We start from the raw sequence: 22,265 nt of genomic DNA, 5'->3' as shown, positions 1-22,265 counted from the left end.
GTTTGGGGGTGGTGACGGGGGTGGTCGGAGAAATGCAGGCGTGCCTTTCAGTTTGAACGCTGTTGAATGGACGTGCATAATTTAGCCACTGCGACGACATACGCAGCTTAAATGCTCACTGCGTGCAATGAGGTTAGAAATTTCCGAGTAAGGTCAGACATGTTGTAATTGTGTGTGAGGGGCCGATGTCACTCGATGTTCCCGATGTATACGCAGGATTGCAAGGTATGTGAGAAAGCGCTAGTGGGCGTCTCTGTGCTGGCATTGGGCGTCTCTATAATAGCTTTGCGATTGTAGTCATTAGCATATTTTCGCAGCAGACCTGCATGCATAATCGGAGCTGCGATCGTAATAGCGATCCGTAGTGAATCAGGCCCCCTGTGCGTTCCTAGCGGTGGCGGTGTGCACTGTTGCATTCTGGCCACTTGCAGCAGCAGGAATGTCATGGGCGTCAAGTGCACGCTCCCAGGTGAGTTTGAAGACTCCAGGTCACTACTGCACTGATCCAAGCATACTTAGGACGTTCAGAGGAGCTGTACAGTCTGCAGGGTGCACGGCGGTGGATCCCCTTCACCTTCTGGGCCCCTGGACATTTGCCAGTCTAGTCACCCTGAAGTTATGACTCTGGGAAGCTGTATCCAGTAAACAGATACAAAATCTTCCTACATAAATATGGCGACCAAATTGTCCGTTGCATCCAATCAAATCCAATTATATTAATGTAGTTCTCTATCACCTGTGCAGGGGGGGATGTGTGTCTGGCAAGTTGAGCAGTTTGCCATATACTTCCCATAAGCACTGTTGTACCTAGAGCCTCATACAAAGATGGTTTGTGTACATCTCAGATGGTGGGGCACGTGCGTAGGACCCATTCAGTGCATGTGCAGAACCTGCGGCGTCACATGCTGTGCCCCCTGAGCCGCATCCTGATTGACAGGCTGAGACGCAGACTTCTTGACCCCGGCTACGGAGCTGCGAGGGCCAATCTGAATAAGTTCAGGGTTAAGCTGGGTACACACCTTTGTGATCATTCGGCTGATCAACAAAACGCTCCCAATCAGCTGAGTGCTGTGTCCCCAGCACGACCCCCTGCGAGTCCCCGTACACACTGTGCTCCAAATAGCTCAGTGTGTACAGGCTTCTATAGGATTGGGAGGACGACTGAAGTATTAAACAGCACATAAAATGCGACCTCCCAATCCCGACTGTTGCAAGAGCATTATGAGACGTTTATCGGCTACTGCTCCTGCAATGGTCCTTCATACCAATCTATACAATCGTTGGCCCGATCACCTGATTTCTCGGCGCGTGAACCGTGCGACCACGACATATGCACTGTCAGCCAATAGTCGCTCAACTGCGTAAACTAAATCAGGCTCAATGTTCATTGCTAAATGTTAGCATTAGAGGCAGCCTTGGGTCTCCCAGGGCAGGGTACGTTTGCCACAGTAATCTGTAACTGAATGACTATTTCCTAGAACACAGATAGCTGATACACATCCATTACCAGGAATACTAGGAATTGGATCCTGTAACTTGTTTTACTGCCTTTTCACCCAGATAGCACCAGGGGGTATATTTACTAAAGTGCAGGATTTTAGAAATGGAGATGTTGCCCATAGCAACCAATCACATTCTACTTATCATTTATCTAGCACCTTCTAGAAGATAATAGCTAGATTCTGATTGGTTGCTATGGGCAACATCTCCACTTCTATAAACCCGCACTTTAGTAAATATACCCCCAGGGGTAGGGCCTGAGCATGTTATAGAGCTTTCCTGCTTTGTGCTTCAAAACAATTGGAGCCTTAAAATAATACAACATATAGTAAGGAGATGAGAAGACATCTGGTGCTTTATTATATAGTTGTAAAACTACAGGTAAGTTTTATCAGTGCTAATATTTACATTAAGCAACATTTATCGCACACATATTCAACATCGATTTAACTACAGTTTGTCTATATTACCATTTCACCCGCAGTGACGTGTGCGAGCTGGAACCTGTCCAAAGGGAAAGACGTTGCACAGATGAGATTATGGCCCCTTCCCTTCCACCTAATAACCTTTCACCCTCAGTTAATCTGTCTTGTACACAGCTAAGACCTGTGTAGCTCATTACAATACACCAACATACTGATTCCTTTTCACAACACTCTCATTTCTACATACCAGGTTATTAGTTGAATAGAGCTCTTTTCTTTCATCACTAGAAAAATTAGGTTAATTTGTGGTATATTACAATTCATAATAATGCAACCTGACAACCTTGCCAGAGATCACCTAAAATAGCAATAGCCTGGTGCAGGCACCATCACCTTATATAGCTATAGGAACTGCAGTGATAATGACAAGAGCTTCACGCTGTGATAACCATTGTAATATTCTGTAGTGGGGAAACCTGTTGACTGACGCCTCTATCTACGTGGCCAATTCAGGGCAGCGGCAGCAGATAGGCAGCATCCAGAGAAGGAATATTACCAGAGGACTGCTGATGGAAGTAGTCACTGCCTGGCAGGTCCAGAATCCAGAGCTGGAATGCTATGAATGTCTTTACTTTCTATGCCCTCTACATAGATTGGATGACTTGCATCTATAATAGGGCTCCCATACACTTGTTACATCTGTTCTCTTCACTCCATAAAAGGTTTTTCTTTATTCCCATGAGTATTACTTCTGTAACAAAGATTCATTCAGCAAATGCCTTCATCCAAATCTGTCACTAGAATTAATTATTTAAACATTTTTCTTCAAATTAGGACAACCCAAGATAAAAATTGCAGCATTTAAAGTCTGCTGTTTCTTCCCTCCTGTAATCTATATACAAGGCTGTTCTGGTCAATGACACAAAATTTATCTGAAAAACTATTATCCAGCTTGTGTGGCACTACCCTAATGCAGCCCATACACGGTGTGATTATTTGCACAAAGTGTAAGATTTCGTTCAATCGTAACGATCAATCGTGCTCATCGTGTGTTGATCCTGTGTGTTTACTATGCCGATGCATATAGCTGGATTGGAGATCTTACTGGAAAACCGTAAGATTACGATCTACTGTGTACAATGTGATACACATGTATGCATCTTATCGTATGATCGTAACGATCAATCGTACACCATTTAGACCACATCGTAAGGAGAATTTCAAGGGAAGAATTTCAAGGGCAATCGTTCAACACATCTTACCAACATAAAATCGCACCGTGTATGGCCGGCTGGAGCAGTGTATGATTATTTTTTTATTTTTTATTTATTACCAGTTATTTATATAGCACACACATATTCCGCAGCGCTTTACAGAGAATATCTGGCCAATCACATCAGTCCCTGAACAGTGGAGCTTACAATCTATATTCCCTACCACATGCTCGCAAACATACACACTAGGGTTAATTTTGTGGGGAGCCAATTAACCTACCAGTATATTTTGGAGTGTGGGAGGAAACCGGAGTACACGGAGGAAACCCACGCAAGCACAGGGAGAATATACAAACCCCACACACTTACGTTTGCATACATATAACAGAGCTGTCTAGAAGTGTTATCACTTATACCTATATTCATTCTTCACAAATCTTATATCCACTGACAATATTTTATGCATTTTACAAGTGTTTGTAATGATTATAAGCTGTCTATAAGATAATAAATACCATTGTTTGTAAAGTGACCATACCCAGTGGCCATTTTCTTGCTTTGCTTGCTTGCACTTTGGTAATGCTATTTGTTGCATTGTTTGTGTTTGCTCTGCATCCTGAAGCTCCCAATTATCTCTAAACTTCAAGTAAAAACCTCTGAAACTCACTAGCATTAAACAACACATGTAGAATGACGATGGGTATGTGGATTATAAACCGAAAAATTTTGATTACTATGGCATATGGAAGGACCGCAATGGAAGGCTGGAAGTCGAGGGGACGAGATGAAGCTTTTAAAGCCGTGATTCAAGGGAAAAATCGGAGCCATGGGTACAATCTCAATAAATGCCAATAGTAAATAAAGTCTGCTTGTGCAGTTATAAGCTTAAAGTATATTTATCAGACAGGCATGTCAAACATAAAAAGCTTTAAACTAAGCAGATGGCAGTAAGCTTTGACACAGAAAATAAAGAGAAATATAATCTCCAGTTATCTTACACTCTTGTAGGTTGAACTCGTTCGGTGCCTTTGCTGACCAAAGCCGCATGGTGTTCACAGTGTTGTTTTTATAGCCAGGAACTGGAGTGTCGTAGGGCATCGCCAGAACTATCTGCAGAGGGATAAACAGAGACCATCTATTCACCAGCTCAGATTTGTGCCATTATGGCATGCTGCATGTTAATCTATGGGGCATATTCAATTAGGTGTGACGTTTACCGTGTGGGTAAAAGCTCCAGGTTTCACGCCCGGAGCTAATGAATTATTTAGCCTTTTCCCGGTGTTGTAAGACGTCTGGTAACACACGGTGACCAACTGATACCGCATAAAGGGCCTCATTCATCAACGAGTTTTATCACTCAAAACGAGTGATAATACTCGCTGTGTATGATAAATGGTGCTCCAGCCAATCAGCTCCTAACTGTCATTTTTCAAATAGATGACAGTTGGGAGCTGATTGGCTGGAGCATCATTTTTCATAAACAGCGAGTATTATCACTAGTTTTGAGTGATAAAACTCGTTAATGAATGAGGCCCAATATGCGGAATCTAATAGGTTTCCCCACACATTAATTACCAGAGGTGCATTTTTACGCTGACTTTTACTCCCTGCTCCTGAGGCTGCAAGGAAAAGTGCCCCCTCTGGTAATTAACGCGCAGGGTATTGGCCACTTATTTAATTGGTCAGCGCCGACAATTAGCTAATTGGATATGTACAAAACAGCAAACACATTCATTTAAATTATGGCGTGGCACTCTAGAAGCTCCTCGTATTTCCACAACTTCTATAAGATTTCAACAGATTCAACTGTTTATTCTACACCGTACCTATTTAACTCCTGTTCGTTTGCTAAAATTTGGGGGGGAGAGCATCTGACATATGCCCTAAGTGTAAAATTAATAGCGGTACTTTCTGGCACCTTCTATGGGATTGTCCGGTGGTTAGCATTTTTTGGAATAAGGTTCTGAGAGTTTTATCCAATACAGGTATTGCTCCCACTTTAGCTATGCCATTGACGTGCTGTTTAGGCTCTATGGCCGATGAGGTAGTGGACAGATATCTTAAGCAATACATTGTCAATATGTGTACACTAGCTAAGGTATGTGTGGCTCGGTCGTGGATGGCTCCTACAGGACCAGGTTATAATGCTTGGCTGTCCTTGGTCCGTACCACTGTTGAACATGAAAAAGTATGAACGTATCTGGAGCAGTTGGCTTAAATCCTGTTATGCCCGTGCACTGTCTAATGATTGACCGGTATATTATTGTTAGGATAATGAGGTAGATTATTACTTTGTTGGAGGTAATGTGCTGTGTGATAAGTTGAGAGCAGAATGTATTGGGATCTAGTTGATTTTGAAAATTTTTCAGGTGTTATTTTTGACAATATTTGTATAGTGTGGTATTTTTTTTTTTTATTATTATTTTTTTTTATATATATATATTTTATGTGTGTGTATATATATATATATATATATATGTTTTTTTTTTCTCTATGTTTATTGTTTTGGTATACAGATTAATATTTTTTATATGCAATGGATCTGGGATGCAGTTTGTAGATCTAGGTTTTATATTCCAGATACTGTTATTTGATTATGTATTTATGTGTATATACAGTCAGGTCCATAAATATTGGGACATTGACAGAATTTTCATATTTTGGCCTCTATTCACCACCACAATGGTTTTGAAATGAAACAAACAAGATGTGCTTTAACTGCAGACTTTCATATTTAATTTGAGGGTAATTACATCCAAATCGGGTGAACGGTGTAGGAATTACAACAGTTTTAATATGTGCCTCCCACTTTTTAAGGGGCCAAAAGTAATGGGACTATCAACTCAAAAGCTATTTCATGGACAGGTGTGGGCTATTCCCTCGTTATTTCATTATCAATTAAGCAGGTAAAAGGTCTGGAGTTGATTCTAGGTGTGACATTTGCATTTGGAATCAGTTGCTGTCGACTCTCAATAAGAGATCCAAAGAGCTGTCACAATCAGTGAAGCAAGCCATCATTAGGCTGAAAAATCAAAACAAACCCATCAGAGAGATAGCAAAAACATTAGGTGTGGTCAAATCAACTGTTTGGAACATTCTTAAAAAGAAAGAACCCACCGGAGAGCTCAGCAACACCAAAAGACCCGGAACACCACGGAAAACAACTGTGGTGGATGACAAAAGAGTTATTTCCCTGGTGAAGAAAAACCCCTTCACAACAGTTGGCCAAATCAAGAACACTCTCCAGGAGGTAGATGTATATGTGTCAAAGTCAACAATCAAGAGAAGACTTCACAAGAGTGAATATAGAGGGTTCACCACAAGATGCAATCCATTGGTGAGCCACAAAAACAGGAAGACCAGATTAGAGTTTGCCAAACAACATCTAAAAAAGCCATTACAGTTCTGGAACAACATTCTATGGACAGATGAGACAAAGATCAACTTGTACCAGAGTGATGGGAAGAGAAGAAAAGGAAAGGAACTGCTCATGATCCAAAACATACCACCTCATCAGTGAAGCATGGTGGTGGTAGTGTCATGGTGTGGGCATGTATGGCTGCCAATGGAACTGGTTCCCTTGTATTTATTGATGATGTGACTGCTGACAAAAGCTGCAGAATGAATTCTGAAGTGTTTCGGGCAATATTATATGCTCATATTCAGTCAAATGCTTCAGAACTCATTGGACGGCGCTTCACAGTGCAGATGGACAATGACCCGAAGCATACTGCAAAACCAACCAAAGAGTTTTTTAAGGCTAAAAAGTGGAATGTTATGCAATGGCCATGTCAATCCCCTGACCTGAATCCGATTGAGCATGCATTTCACTTGATGAAGATAAAACAAGGGAAAATGCCCCAAGAACAAGCAGGAACTGAAGACATTTGCAGTAGAGGCCTGGCAGAGCATCACTAGGGATGAAACCCAGCGTCTGGTGATGTCTATGCGTTCCAGACTTCAGGCTGTAATTGCCTGCAAAGGATTTGCAACAAAGTATTAAAAAGTGAAAGTTAGATTTAGGATTGTTTAGTTTGTCCCATTACTTTTGGCCCCTTAAAAAGTGGGAGGCACATATAGAAACCGTTGTAATTCTTACACCGTTCACCTGATTTGGATGCAATTACTCTTAAATTAAATCTGAAAGTCTGCAGTTAAATCACATCTTGTTTGTTTCATTTCAAAGCCATTGTGGTGCTGAATAGAGGCCAAAATATGAAAATTCTGTCAATGTCCCAATATTTATGGACCTGACTGTATGTATGTGTGTATGTATGTAAATGTGTATGCATATGTATATATATATATATATATATATATATATATATATATATATAAATTATTTTTATTTTTATTATATATTTTTTATTATTTATTTTGTTTGGTTATTTGTTAATGTATTTCTATAAACCAATAAAAATGTACTCAATTTAAAAATGATGGCGTGGCACACCTTATACAGAGATATGTCTAATGTGTACAATTTGTCACACAGACACTCCTCTAATCACATGCAATTATAAATCAAAGCACCAGAAGGAATAGTGGAAGCAAATCATATAAAGCCAGCATGAGTTATGCTGCAGGTTGTGGCTGAGAGAAGCAGATGGTAGAAGATACACACGAGAAGGGTGCTCGGTCCTGAATGCGCAGAGCACAGTAAGTGGGCCTGTTACCGACACACCATGGCGGCACCAATTTTGTAGGGTAAACTAATATTTAGTCTAATACTTTATGTCTCCTCCCTCAGTGATGTTACTAGCTCCTAATGAATTGATATGATACATTATTATGTGTGTAGGTGACAGCTCCAATTGAAACTAGAGATAATTATAAGAGGAAAAATGGGAACTGAAATCTCTCCGATGTCAAATATACAGTACACTATAAGTCTCAGGAAAATGTATAGGAACCTCAAGTAGAATGTAAGCCTGGACTGTATTCAACTGCTGCTGTTTCCAGGTCATTGAGCAGGGCAAACCATAAGTTCAACCCTCTAATTTTAATATGCAAATTAGCTTTAAGATTGAAATATAAATTAGCAGAATCGTCTATGAAAGGATTTGGTATTAAGCCAGAGAGTAACATTATCTCTAAATCAATTGTAACACACAAAAATAGGATGTGCACTGTGTGCCACCACGAATGGAGTGAGAAGGACAATGCAGTGATACAAACCTGAGTCTCCACCCACTGAGCACCTTCAGCTGAGTGTTGTACTTTTCCATAGAAGTGCACGGGGAGCATGTACTCAGGACGGGCCTTCTCCCAGGGGTTACCATACCGCAGCCAGTCATCGGCCTCCTCAACCTGTGACAACAACACAGAAAGAATTACGTCTTATAAAGAAATGATTACCCAAAACAAATAATTTAAGGAGGCAGAATTTGTAACAAAGTTGAGAAACCCCTAATCCTGAAATAATGTAATCCAGTATTAAAAGACAATTTGTTATATTCACACATTTTACACAAACAAAACATGACATAACTTGAAACTGTGTTTTACATTACATTCCTGAGAGAGACTGGCTGTATTGTGCTTGTAGCCAAATATTCTTCCCCCACGATCATGGCCTATCTACATTATACTCACTCCTTATAAATTCAATAATTATTTATGTAGATATTATTGAACCACTGGCAGTTCTTTTATGAAGGGCAAAATGTGCTGTTCATTTAATGGTCTATTCGGAATTCTGCGATCATCAGCTGTTGGTAACTGTATTATCAAAGCCAGATTGATTCCCGGTATGACAGCTCACTGTATTACAATCCAAATCTTAATTGACTGCAAAATGCTTAATCAATGAATGTACTAAGCAATTATCTATTATTTCTTTTTTTTATAGAGTCAAAATCTTCCACAGCACTGCACAGAGTAAGTACAGTAATACACACAGGGATTTCTAACAATGACATTTACACACATATGAGATAGAAGGAATGGCAACTAGGGATAAATTTACTAAGATTCGAGTTTGGTCGAGATTGCAATCTCGGGTGATTTTAGGCATGTTTTTCATCTCGCAAATTTACTAAAGGCAAACTCGGGTGAGTTTGGGAGAGAGTTCATTAATCTCACTCATAAAACTCGGGTGAGTTCGCAAACTCGAATCTTCTCACCATCGGCCAAACTCGGAAGTACTTTTCATGAAAAAGATGCAGTTGGCAAATTTACTAAGATTCAAACACTCCTGAGCTGCGAGTTTGCCAGAAAACTTTACATGTAGCAGCCGCTCATTGGCTGGGACCCACGTGAGAGCAGCCAATGAGCGGCCGCTTTACATGTAAAGCGGCCGCTGATTGGCTCGCGCCCCGTGAGAAATTACAGCAGACTTTAGTAAGCTGTCATTTTGCAAGGTGTAAGTATATGCAACAGCATACACTTACTTCTGTCCGGTCTGGTTCAGGTAACTCTTTTATTTGTTTTACCAAGACCCTGGATGCTACGGAGAGCAGCGCCAGGATCTAGGTGAGTATAGATTCTTTTTAGCAGGGCCAGGCACACAGATTCTACTTGAGAAGGGGACAGACACAACTGCAGCAGGTATGTGTGAATGGGTAGGTGTATGAAATAAAGTTTTACTAGGCACGGTGTGTGTGTTTTGTCTTTATTTAACTATTTATTACAGTGGGGGTATGGTTGCCGGCCGCCTGCTTGCACCTGTAGTTCCACTGTAAAATACAATAGTTTTATTTGATTTTACACTTTATTACCCCCATACCCACAGTCCAGGGGTGCAGGGAAGAGCCGCGGGCTTCAGACCAAGCCTGGGGTTTCGGGGGGGGAGACGCCTTCTTGGGGGAGGCCCCCACTTCCCCTGAGATCCCCGGCTTGGCCTGACCGGCTTGGGCTGATAATGCTGTGGCCACGGAGCCCTGGTAATAGGGTCTCCGGTCTGTGGCATTACAGCCCAGCCATTTTACACTCTGTGCTGGTTTTAAATATAGGGGGCCCCTACGCAATTTTTTTTCCCCTATATTTAAAACCAGGACTGGCCCTGCAGCCTGGTGCTGGTTCCTAAATTATGGTGGAACCCTACTCATTTTGTTCCCCGTAATTTTTTAGTACCAGGACCGGCTGACAAGTCCGGGGCTGGTTAGCCTTTTGGGGGGGACCCCACATCATTTTATTTATAGAATTTAACCTGTTTTTTTACAGGTCTAACACACAAAAAGCCTGCACATAACTCACTGATATATGCAAGCTGTTAGCTTGGGAGAGATTTGCAGAGAGAAAACACTGCAATCTCGGGTTAGTAATCTCATCTTCACTTGCAACTCGTGGAAGATATCTCAATCTGCTTCACCCTCGGCCATCTCACTTTCAGCTAAACTCACTTCTTAGTAAATTTGAGAGATGAAAAACAGGAAAATCACCCAAGATTCGGCGATGCAAATCGAGATTAAAAAAAACTAAACTTGACCATTCTCGATTCTTAGTAAATTTACCCCCTAGACTCAAAAAGTTTACAATGTAAAGGAAAGAGGTGCGGGAACATGTAAATTGATGGAGTGTGTATTGTACAACAGATTGTGGTGTGAGAAGATCTAACAGATCTCGTGAGTGGCGTAGGTGATAATGGGGTTGGGAAATATGTTTGTATCAAAAGATGAGTTTTGATGGAGCGCCTAAAAAAGCAAATACACTAGAAGAGTATCTAGCAGCATTAGGAGGAAATTCCAGAGGAAACCTGCAGCACCAGAGAATCCTTGGAGACATGAGTGAGAAAAGATGATCAGAGGAGAATGAAAAAGTGGACAGTGTAAAGCAGACATTCCATTTGGGAGTAGTACTTGGAGACTAGAGAGGAGATAAAAGAAAGTGTAAAACTACTGAGGGCTTTTTAAGCTAAAGAGCCCCATACATTAGGCAGCTGTTTCCCCGATCCGACAGGAACCATCATCGATGATCACTGATCCATCAGGGAAATTCTTCATGTTAAAAATCCCTGATTTACCAATCCCAAATATGTTTTGGTCGGGATCGGAAAATTAGGGAAATCCAACATGCTGGATTTCCCCGATGCCCCAACCCTGGCAGGAGATCGGGGAATTGTGACAATTCGTCGCTGTTTGTATGGAAGATTAGGATTTTGAACTGTATGCTGTGTCTGATAGGGAATCACTGTAGATCTGACAGATAAATAATGGAGCACTCGAGGAGCAGGAGAGAATTAAGGTGCATAGAGGTCAATATATTAACATGCCCCTTATCACTGCGCTAAAACACATCCGGCATCGCCAACTACCCCAGTGATGCACAATGTTTTAGTGTTGAAATCTTTTAAAAAGAGAGTAACTTCTAAGGAACCGGATGGCGTTATTTGTTAGTGAAAAACTGAGCTTAGTCAGTGCCCATCATGATTCAACAGCATTACTAGTTGAAGGCACTGCTGGAGAAATCTCTCATTTCCCCACCATCTTTCTTTTTATACATTTTGGAGATGCAGTAATAACCTCTTTTTTTCCAGAGAAAAGTTAGAACAAAGGGCTCTTCCATAGGATAGTGCAGCATGAGAGGCAGTGTTAATGAAAGTGAGCCAGGAAAGTGAAGATGTTAGATGAATGGGGGTCAGCTTAGTGCACATAGAGCCTCATTCCACAGCGGTCAGATTGTAGAAGAAAGGGTAGAGGGAAAATGTGAGGTTAATAAGCAGTGTTCTCCCCAGAAATTTTTTCCAGCCGGGTGGCATCAAGAAGTAGCCGGGTGGGGGCCTTCGCAATTATGCGCGCGCCGTGAAAAGGGATATCTCCCTTACCATTCCAGCCCGACAGGTCTCAGGCTGCTCCCCCACTGGCTCTCAGTCAAAAGTGCCCATTATGCAGTCCCCCAGTGCCCCCTGTATTTGTGCCCTTTATGCAGTGCCCCCTGTAGTTTTCCCCTTTATACAATGCCCCCTGTAGTTTTCACCTTTATACAATGCCCTCTGTAATTTTCCCCTTTATGCATTGCCCCTGTAGTTTTCCCCTTTATACAATGCCCTCAGTAGTTTTCCCCTTTATGCATTGCCCCTGTACTTTTGCTTTGCCTTATGCAGTGCCCCCAGGCTGAAGTAGTGCCCCTATGTAGTGCCCCCAGACTGGTCCCTTATGTAGTGGCCCCAGGCTTAAATAGTGCCCCCAGACTGGCCCCTTATGCAGTGCCCCCAGGCTTAAATAGTGTCCCTTATGCAGTGCCCCCAGGCTGGTCCCTTATGCAGTGCCCCCAGGCTTAAATAGTGTCCCTTATGACGTGCCCCCAGGCTGGTCCCTTATGCAGTGCCCCCAGGCTTAAATAGTGTCCCTTATGCAGTGCCCCCAGGCTGGTCCCTTATGCATTGCCCCCAGGCTTAAATAGTGTCTCTTATGCAGTGCCCCCAAGCTGGTCCCTTATGCAGTGCCCCCAGGCTTAAATAGTGTCCCTTATGCAGTGCCCCCAAGCTGGTCCCTTATGCAGTGCCCCAGGCTTAAATAGTGCCCCTTAGGCAGTGCTCCCAGACTGGTCCCGGTCCCAGCCCCAGCCCAGAACTTACCTTAATTTGCTCGCGGCTCGCGCTCCCACTCCCGCTGCCTCGCTATGACTGGATCTAACTAGATCACAGGCTCCTCACGTCGCACTGCATCACTGGGGACGCTTGCCTCTGAAGTGATCGGATGCTTCTTTAGCCTCCGGTCACTTCAGAGGCCAGTGTTTCACAGGGGTCGGTGGGGTAAAGTGCCCAGCGGTAGGCTGTTTCTGCCGGGCGATGCGCCCGCAGAAAACAGCCTGGGGAGAACACTGATAAGGTTGTTTGATTTAGGAGAGTGAAGACTGGTTAACTGATTGCTAGGATTACATTAAATTCTGGGAACAAAATGAAGATTAAGGTAATCTTTGGAAGGGGAACCTGGGTTTGGTGAGATATAGTTGGCCACTGTGAGTAAGAGAATGAACAGCAGACAGAAGTGGAATGTCAGTGTTTTTGTCACCATCCTAATAGTGTGGGGTGTGTTTGGAAATGTAGGAGAGGGAGATACTGTTCTTATGAAGCCGTATGAGAAGTGATGGAGGCTGAGGACAAGAGTGCGGTGCTGCGTGAATACGATCACAGACACTTGTAGAATAATAGGTTTGGAACCTTTTTCATCAAAAAGAGAGTGAAGATGGAGAGTATAAGTAAATAAACTGAAATTGCTGAGTGAACAGTGGAGGAAACAAGAAAGATAAATCTGACGGCCTAAGTCATCTTTTACCAAGTCCAGTCCGCAGGGAACCCTTACAGTGCATGTTTTCCAGATTTCCCCACAGAATCACAGGTTAAATAATTAGTACCACCTGTGGGTCTATTATTATGTCTCAGTCCGTAATAAACACACCAGTGTTCTAGCATAGGTTATGTAAAACATGCGCTGTTCCCTGGCGACTGAAGATGGTAAACAGTGGCCTAAGTATACAGGGCCTGATTCAGAGATGACACTAATTCCACCACTGCTGCGTCTGTGCAAGAATATGCAAATGTCGGAGACACCTATATTTGTAAAGAGAAGCCCACCAGCGGCTTCTCAAATCCAAGTGTCAGTGTACAATGACGTAGCATCGGTCGCAGATCCTTCGATAATCGGCCTTCTGAGTAACCCTTATGGTCGCGCAGAACGACCGCAGGAACTGAGACGCCGGAGCCATGTTCGCAGTCTCCGCCACATGCCATGAAAACAGTAACAGTACGCCAGCGTTTTTGACGCAACTGCACGGTTACCTCCCCCAAACGCTCCCTGACTTTCAATCACACTGAGAGAAAATAGTTGCTGCGACAGCTGACGGTAATGTAACTTAACTCAGATGGATGTGTACACCACCGATAATCGCTCAACGGCGTAAACATCGGCATTGCGTCCATTTCTGATCAGGCCCACAGAGCGGAAGGCAGAATTTACTTGCCCTTGGTGTTTGCATGCACAATGTCATTCTAGTGACCCACATATATATAGGCACATGCTGACCATTTATATAATGCATACTGACCGAATCCTAATGAACACACACAAGTTCTAAGAGGCACCATGGGGTAGATTTACTAACCTGCGCCTCTGATCATCGGCAACTTGGATCGATGGATTTAAAACGGCAATAGTAAAAAATGCTAAACAAGCCGGATTTAGCAATTTTTTACAGTTGCCGCTTGAAATCCATAACTCAAAGCTGCCAATGTGTGAACATAGGAGGGGAGCTGGTCACGACTGATGTAAAGAGCAGTCAAATGAGACAAGAAAAACCAAAAGGAACATATCCAAAGATAATCATAAATAAGTATTACCCATATTAACCATATTTTATAATGAAAAAAATATAAATACAATCCTAATAAAGAATGTAATTAGAAACCATGTAGTAAATTATCGTAGATCAACAGGGAATGTAACAGAAGATTACTTGACCTATATTATTGGAGATATGCTCAGCCACATCAGGGCATGAGATTCAATTATCATCATTATAATTATTAGCCAATATCATACATTGCTGACTATTCCTCTGGTAATTATTACTATTAGTTTGTAAACACAAAATAAATATTTTCAGCTATTGCCAGATTTACCTGCCAGCCATTTATAATCCTTTGGTTGAATATCCCAAATTCATATCGGATCCCATATCCATACGCTGCTAAGCCCAGAGTAGCCATAGAGTCAAGGAAACAAGCTAGAACGAAAGACAAGTCCATCACAACAAGGTAATAGGGAAATAAATATTTAGCAGCAAATCAAAACGCTGAAATCGTCAAACAAACAGTAAATGTAATAGAATACACAGTGTAGACTGATAATACTGTAGCTCCAAAGTGCTGACAGGTCTCTATGGGATGCGGTCAATATAGCGATCGCGGGGATTCTGGCGCTCAGAATGCCGGAGCTGGAATCCTGACACTTTTCATAATCCCGGCACCGGCATGCCGAACGTTGGAATCTAGAATGTAAGGGGGAAGGGTTAGCATTAGGATTAAGGCTTAGGATTAGGCATTAGGGGGAGGGTTAGGGTAATGCACTAAGGGGAGAGGGCTAGGTTTAGGGTGCGGGAAGGGGAGGTTAGGCTTAGGCATAAGGGGGGGGAGGTTAGAGTCAAGCAGCGGGAGGGAGGATAGGGGGAGAGTAAGGGTTAGGGATAGGATAGGGGGAGAGTAAGGGTTAGGGATAGGATAGGGGGAGAGTAAGGGTTAGGTTAGGGAGAGGGGGAGGGTTAGAATACTTACTGACAAGTGTCAGTAACCTAACCCTGTCGGGATGCCGGCGTTGGGATTCTGACCGCCGGGATCCCGAGCGCTGGCTTCCCACACCCATCCCGTCTCTATAGTATATAGTATATATAACTATAATTATATACTATAGTAAATAGTATAAGTTGGAAGACTAGAAGTGTTTCAGGGACAAACCCTTCATCAGTCAGTGATGAAGAATTAGTTAATTATCACTGGATACCTTCAGTCAGCACTAAGCCGTCAGACTAAGTGGAACACATTGTCTGACAAAGTCCAGCTCTTAACGTCTAACTGGTTGACAACGTTACAACAATATTACTCTGGGCTTATAAATTGTGCTTTACTAATATCCCCCCCCCCATTTTGTCGCTTTCTACGCTATATGTATTTTCATGTCTTACCGAAAACAAGGTTTAGTAGGAGTTATTACCATTTAATCTAAAGTAGTATATCCAGAAACCTCTGCAACCTGCCTCATATGGTAAAATGTTTCATATTGTTTACCTTAAAAAGATGCTTGTCATGTTTCAGAGATTTATTTATTATTGTGATCATTCATTATTAGTAGCACATGACACAAACTGCGCTATAAATTTACCCATTTGCTGACCTATGTACATATATTCATATGTTTCTATTGCATTAAGGAATAGTTCAAATACAAATGAAAAAAAAAGGGATATTAAATTAATCTTGTGTTTCTGGCGTGGCGATGTGGGGAGAAAGCCTTGCTCGTTTTTGCTTGCACCTCTAAGGCGTTTGAGCACAGATGAGCAAGGTCATACTGCCAGGATAACTAGCACCATAATCGCCTGCAAGTTCTGACGGAACCTCGCAGCTGACTGAAACTCAATCCAATAGTGTTGTGTTTATGCATACATACTCCTCCTAGAAAGCATACCTGCTAAGCGTCCCAGGCCGCCATTACCAAGACCCGCATCTTCTTCTATCTCCTCCAGCTCCTCCATGTCTAGACCCAGCTGTGTCAAAACAAAAGTGCAAATATTAAATATATTTTCAATACAAAAGGGCTATCCCATCCATCTACAATCAGGCTCAGGGCCTGATTCAGAGCCGCTCGCTCTGAATCAGGGCCGGGCTTTTTTTTTTTTAGGTGCGGCCTCTTGGCCGCTCGCATAGCTGTGGGTGATCACCCACAGCTATAGCGAGCGGCCATGATAATGGTCACGATGGTCAAGACCATTGCGACCATCGGGCTTGTGATGAGACCCTTGTGGTAGGGTCTCGTTCATCGCAAGCCCCAGAAAGCTTTCGACTCTAACAGAGACGGAAGCTCTCCACTGACATCACTCGTTCTCATGGGAACGCCTCCGTTTGGGCAGCCACCCCCCTGGCCCGCCCACCAAACGGAGCGAGCTGTCACTCAACATCGACAGCTCGCCCCCCTTGGTGCGAGACCCGGAGTGACGGAGTGCCCGTCGCTAGCCAGGGTCTCGCGCATGCGCACGACGGAGCCGGCTCCGTCGTGCGCATGCGCTGTGGGCCACCATAGACCCAGTTGCGAGCGCTCAGCGCTTGCAACCGGGTCTGAATCAGGCCCTCAGTTCACTGTCTGTCTGTTCTGACTGAAAGTGATTTAGGTGAGGGCACATTAGGCCTGATTCTGAGCAGGACACTGCAGCATCGATGTGTGCGTCTTTTGCCGGACTTGCATTTGCGACTTTATGTAAATACCGCTACCAGCCCTACCCTGGTGTACAGCCATGCATCTGTATGTGCAAGGACTGATACGTCCATTTTCATCGGCTGCATTATCAAAACTTGCACCATCCCCATGCTAGGTGCAGATTGTCTGTGAGAGTATGGCCTCCTATGTGAGTGAGTATGCATCTGAGCTCGCAACGACTTCAGTGATACACCTGGGACACTCCCAATAACATGACCATAAGACAGACCACCTCTGTGCGTCTGCTTAGCCATCTCCCAGTCACCACTAGGGATGGCCATCAGTGGGGTGTCAATCGATGGGCCCATTGGTGATTACCACCAATAGCACAATAACCATCTATGGTGTACACCCCTAGATCAGGGATGGGGACCTCAGGCCCGGGGGCTGTATAAGGCCCGCGGAATCACTTGGTCTGGTCCTCTGAGCTTTCTTTCTGCTAGCCTCATCTGGCTAGCAGGGTGCCTAGAATGGCACACTGCAGCCACAATCTATGCAGCAGTGCCGCCTGAAGCGTCCTTAGGAGGCTTCAGACGGTCACACTGCTGCCCTTACAGCTCCCCAGAGCATCCTTAGGATGCTCCGGGCATTGCTGTAATTACCGGCGATTGTGGTTTCGCCCCTGTGTGATGTCACACAGAGGGGGCGTGGCCTGCACTGGGCCAGCGAATAATGTTAGATATGTCAAAATGGCCCTCAGCATAAAAAAGGTTTCCCACCCCTGCCCTAGATGGTGACCTCCGCTGCGGTCACGGCAGGATGCAGGCCAATAAAAAATGGGGACGGGGCTTAGTGGCTGCCGGGAGGGCTAAGCTCTGTCCTACAAAAAAATATATACCATTGGCTCCCACTCATCCATCGAACCATTGGTTCTCTGCTATCGATGGCCAAAGTAGTTGAAATCGTCCAGGAACCATCGTTGTTTGGGAAACATCGATGGTCGATGGCCATCCCTAGTCATCCCCCAGGAATGCCCATTACATTTCTGAGTCCGTGGATCACAATCGCAACTGCAACTCTATGTGCTCGGACACTGGACGCATAAACACACGCAGTAGATCAAAATAGCTCAACTGCGTCTGACGTCAACTGCATCTGACTCAGGACCAGCCTCGTTGTATTTATTTCCTGTACAGATGCAGAATTATACCATCCTGAACGACGAAATGAATCTGAATTGATCTGCATTCAGGAAAGGTGATTCGGTTTTGACATTTGCTGCCCAAAAAATAAACCTAAAGCATTATTCCATAAAACCAAGCATCAATAACTTAATTATGGAACAATGGGGGTCATTCAGACCCGCTCGCAAGCGAAGGTCGCTCGCTAGCGGGTCGATGTTACCCCAATGCGCATGCGCACGATAGAGGGAGCTCCGTCGTGCGCATGCGCGAGACCCGGACTGCGACAGCCAAGCTGTCGCTTCGGGTCTTGCACCAAAGGGGCATGCTGTCGATGGTGACTGACAGCACGCCCCCTTTGGTGGGCGTGCCGGGGGCGTGGCTGCCAGACGGAGGCGTTCCCATGGGAACGCCTACCGTCTGAAGCCGGCCCCACTGACATGAGTAATGATGTCAGTGGGAGTGATTTTGGCTCTGATAGAGTCAAAATCACTCCTGGGCTTGCGGCAGCGAGACCCTACCGCATGGTCTCGTCGCAAGCCCGATGGTCGCGATGGTCAAAGACCATCACGACCATCTTTTTGGCCGCTCGCATATGCTGTGGGTGGTCACCCACAGCTATGCGAGCGGCCAGGAGGCCGCTCCATTTTCAGGTAGGAGGGCACTGATTCAGAGCGTTCAGCTCTGAATCAGGCCCATTGTGAGAAGCAACAGACCTTAAGAGAGTAGCAGTTACATTTCTTCCATTGTTTCCTATTCATTCAACCAGCTAGTACTGTATGTGCTTGTTTGTTAATAATTACTGGCGTTTATAAACTGTACAAACATTTACAAAAAATGATAAAAAATCTGATGTCCCAATGTGGATTGGCTTATAATTACACAAAATGTACAAAAATGCGCAACACAATTTTTTTTTGTTAATAGCATTCACTAAGTTCTAATCATACTTCTGTCCTGGGAATTAAAAAGTAAAGGGTAGGGGTCACGCAGAGCATCGCAGGGGACTCTGCAGCTGTATCCACTGGAGAGCTGGAATTTACTTGTCACTACGCTGATCTTTTATCTTTCCCTAAATTACAGCATTTAGCAAAAGTTCCCAAAGTCTTATCAACTTTTAATGTTATCACTTACATTAAACATGTGAATCACCTTTTTAAAAGATATGACAATAAAATACAGCAATATGTTTTCTATATCACTTCATAACAAAACATTGTCTTGTAATAACAATGGGCCTGATTCAACATTGCACACTAGGGCACTGCAGATCGCAGATTCACAATTATCGTGCACAGGACCCATACTGTGAGTGTGCAGAATGGGACCTGCGTAGTCGCACACAGTCCTTTTAAAGGGCCATTTAAGGGGTGGTGCAGGGGGCGGTCGCCCTGTTTTCCGGGGTGGCAAGCCCAGGATCTGTCTTCAGTTCCTGCTTGTTCTTGGGGCATTTTCCCTTCAGTTTTGTCTTCATCAAGTGAAATGCATGCTCAACCGGATTCAGCTCAGGGGACTGACTTGGCCATTGCATAACATTCCACTTTTTAGCCTTAAAAAACTCTTTGGTTGCTTTTGCAGTATGCTTCGGGTCATTGTCCATCTGCACTGTGAAGCGCCGTCCAATGAGTTCTGAAGCATTTGACTGAATATGAGCAAATAATATTGCCTGAAAAACTTCAGAATTCATTCTGCTGCTTTTGTCAGCAGTCACATCATCAATAAATACAAGGGAACCAGTTCCATTGGCAGCCATACATGCCCACGCCATGACACTACCACCACCATGCTTCACTGATGAGGTGGTATGTTTTGGATCATGAGCTGTTCCTTTCTTTCACCATACTCTTCTCTTCCCGTCACTCTGGTACAAGTTAATCTTTGTCTCATCTATCCATAGGAGTTTGTTCCAGAACTGTAATGGCTTTTTTAGATGTTGTTTGGCAAACTCTAATCTGGTGTTCCTGTTTTTGTGGCTCACCAATGGTTTACATCTTGTGATGAACCCTCTATATTCACTCTTGTGAAGTCTTCTCTTGATTGTTGACTTTGACACATATACACCTACCTCCTGGAGAGTGTTCTTGATTTGGCCAACTGTTGTGAAGGGGTTTTTCTTCACCAGGGAAATAATTCTTCCGTCATCCACCACAGTTGTTTTCCATTGTCTTCCGGGTCTTTTGGTGTTGCTGAGCTCTCTGGTGCGTTCTTTTTTTTTAAGAATGTTTCAAACAGTTGATTTGGCCACACCTAATGTTTTTGCTATCTCTCTGATGGGTTTGTTTTGATTTTTCAGCCTAAAGATGGCTTGCTTCACTGATAGTGACAGCTCTTTGGATCTCATATTGAGAGTCGACAGCAACTGATTCCAAATGCAAATGTTACACCTAGAATCAACTCCAGACCTTTTACCTGCTTAATTGATAATGAAATAATAAGGGAATAGCCCACACCTGTCCATGAAATAGCTTTTGAGTTGATAGAGCCATTACTTTTGGCCCCTTAAAAAGTGGGAGGCACATATAGAAACCGTTGTAATTCCTACAACGTTCACCTGATTTGGATGTAATTACCCTCAAATTAAATCTGAAAGTTTGCAGTTAAAGCACATCTTGTTTGTTTCATTTCAAAGCCATTGTGGTGGTGAATAGAGGCCAAAATTTGAAAATTCTGTCAATGTCCCAATATTTATGCGCCTGACTTTATATAGGTTAAGAGATGTTAAAGAATCAAGCTATTAAATAAGAGGTGGGTTTTTGTTTGTTTTAAAATAATTTACTGTGCCAACCTATAAGGAAAATCTTATTAATTATAATTTTTCCTTAGTTTGTATTTTCAGTCTGCTAATAATGATATATATATATTCTGATAGGATCACTGGTAAAGTGGTCTGTGGCAGGTACATTTGTCCCAGATTCCTGTCTTTTGTGTTTTAAACCCCCAGGAGAAAGTCTGCAGTGTAGCAGGCTTGAGTTTCGGCTTTTTGAAAAGCCGGTTTGGGACCTGGGGGTTGTGGGTGAGAGGAGAGGGAGGGCTCCACCCACGGCCACACCAGGTTTTGGTTCTCGCATCCTGGTAACAGGCTTGTTAGTTTTCCACCTGAGAGTGGCCAATATAAGCCTAGTTTGTTTAGGGCTGATTGTCTCACCTGGGAGAGCAGGCAGGGAGTTTGCGCAGAGACACTTGAAAAACCTATCTGTGAGTACTGTGCTGTGCTTTGTTGCTGGCGAGGGCATTAGGCCCTGCCAGGTTCTGGTAGTGAGGGAACTACCTGTGAAGTTAGTGCCCCGACAGGGCTAGGATTTATATTTATGTTTTCTTTATATTTCTGTCATTGTACAATAAAGACTGGCGCCGACCAGCTTGTACTTGCATCCAGACTGGTGTGCTGCTTCCCTGCTGCTGTGTGTGTGTGTAAGGAAGGAGTCCTCTACCCAGGAGAGGGACCCCCTAACCTAACTGTGTCACAATATGGTGGAGAATGCGGGCACCCACACACACTGAAGTTGCAGCAAGAGGAAAACTTTCCGTTTAAAAATTAAAGGGACAGACACCCAATTTGTGAGTGTGGAGATAACGCTGTGTTCTTGGAGTCCCATAGAGGAGGCGTCAGCCCATGCTCAGAGAGGCAAGGTTCAGCTTCCAACCTATACCCCAGGACAAAATGGAGGACATTATTAAAGCCCTGCTCCAAGCTACAGCAGCTCAGCAGGAATCTACCAGAGCTCAGCAGGAATCTACCAGGGCTCTGCAGGAATCCACCAGGGTGCAACTGTCGGCCTTGGAGACAGCCTAGGGGCAACAACAGGTTGCCATCGAGGAAACCCGCCGGGCCTTAGCGGAAAACAGCCAGGCCATAAAAGAGGTGGTACAGCACCTGATCGCCCGGCCCAGAGATGTTGGTACTGGTCCTCCCACCACCACTCACTCCGTACGAGCCAGTCACTTCCTCCAGAAGATGACTTCGGGCGATGATGTGGAGGCCTATCTCACCGCATTTGAAAGAACGGCCGAAAGGGAGAGTTGGCACAAGGAGCAGTGGGCAAGTCTGGTGACACCTTTTTTGTCTGGGGAGCCACAAAAGGCCTATTTTGACTTATGCCT

At 43.9% G+C, this 22,265-nt stretch overlaps 1 protein-coding gene across 1 annotated transcript in view; it reads right to left on the bottom strand.

The window, feature by feature from the left end:
• PYGB (glycogen phosphorylase B) overlaps positions 1-22,265 on the bottom strand; it is an 89,543-nt gene that overhangs the window by 35,153 nt on the left and 32,125 nt on the right. The window contains exons 3-6 of the mRNA XM_088477603.1: positions 16,258-16,336; positions 14,700-14,803; positions 8,318-8,449; positions 4,138-4,249 (exon numbers count right to left, since the gene is read on the bottom strand). Of these exons, the coding sequence (XP_088333729.1) occupies positions 4,138-4,249; positions 8,318-8,449; positions 14,700-14,803; positions 16,258-16,336 (427 nt within the window). The remainder of the gene's footprint in view (positions 1-4,137; positions 4,250-8,317; positions 8,450-14,699; positions 14,804-16,257; positions 16,337-22,265) is intronic.

Source organism: Taudactylus pleione, unplaced genomic scaffold (assembly GCF_031769625.1).
Source record: "Taudactylus pleione unplaced genomic scaffold, aTauple2 ptg000201l, whole genome shotgun sequence".
Taxonomy (NCBI): domain Eukaryota; kingdom Metazoa; phylum Chordata; class Amphibia; order Anura; family Myobatrachidae; genus Taudactylus; species Taudactylus pleione.
The sequence above is the reverse complement of the archived record's forward strand: the minus strand, read 5'-3'. Positions and strand labels throughout refer to the sequence as shown.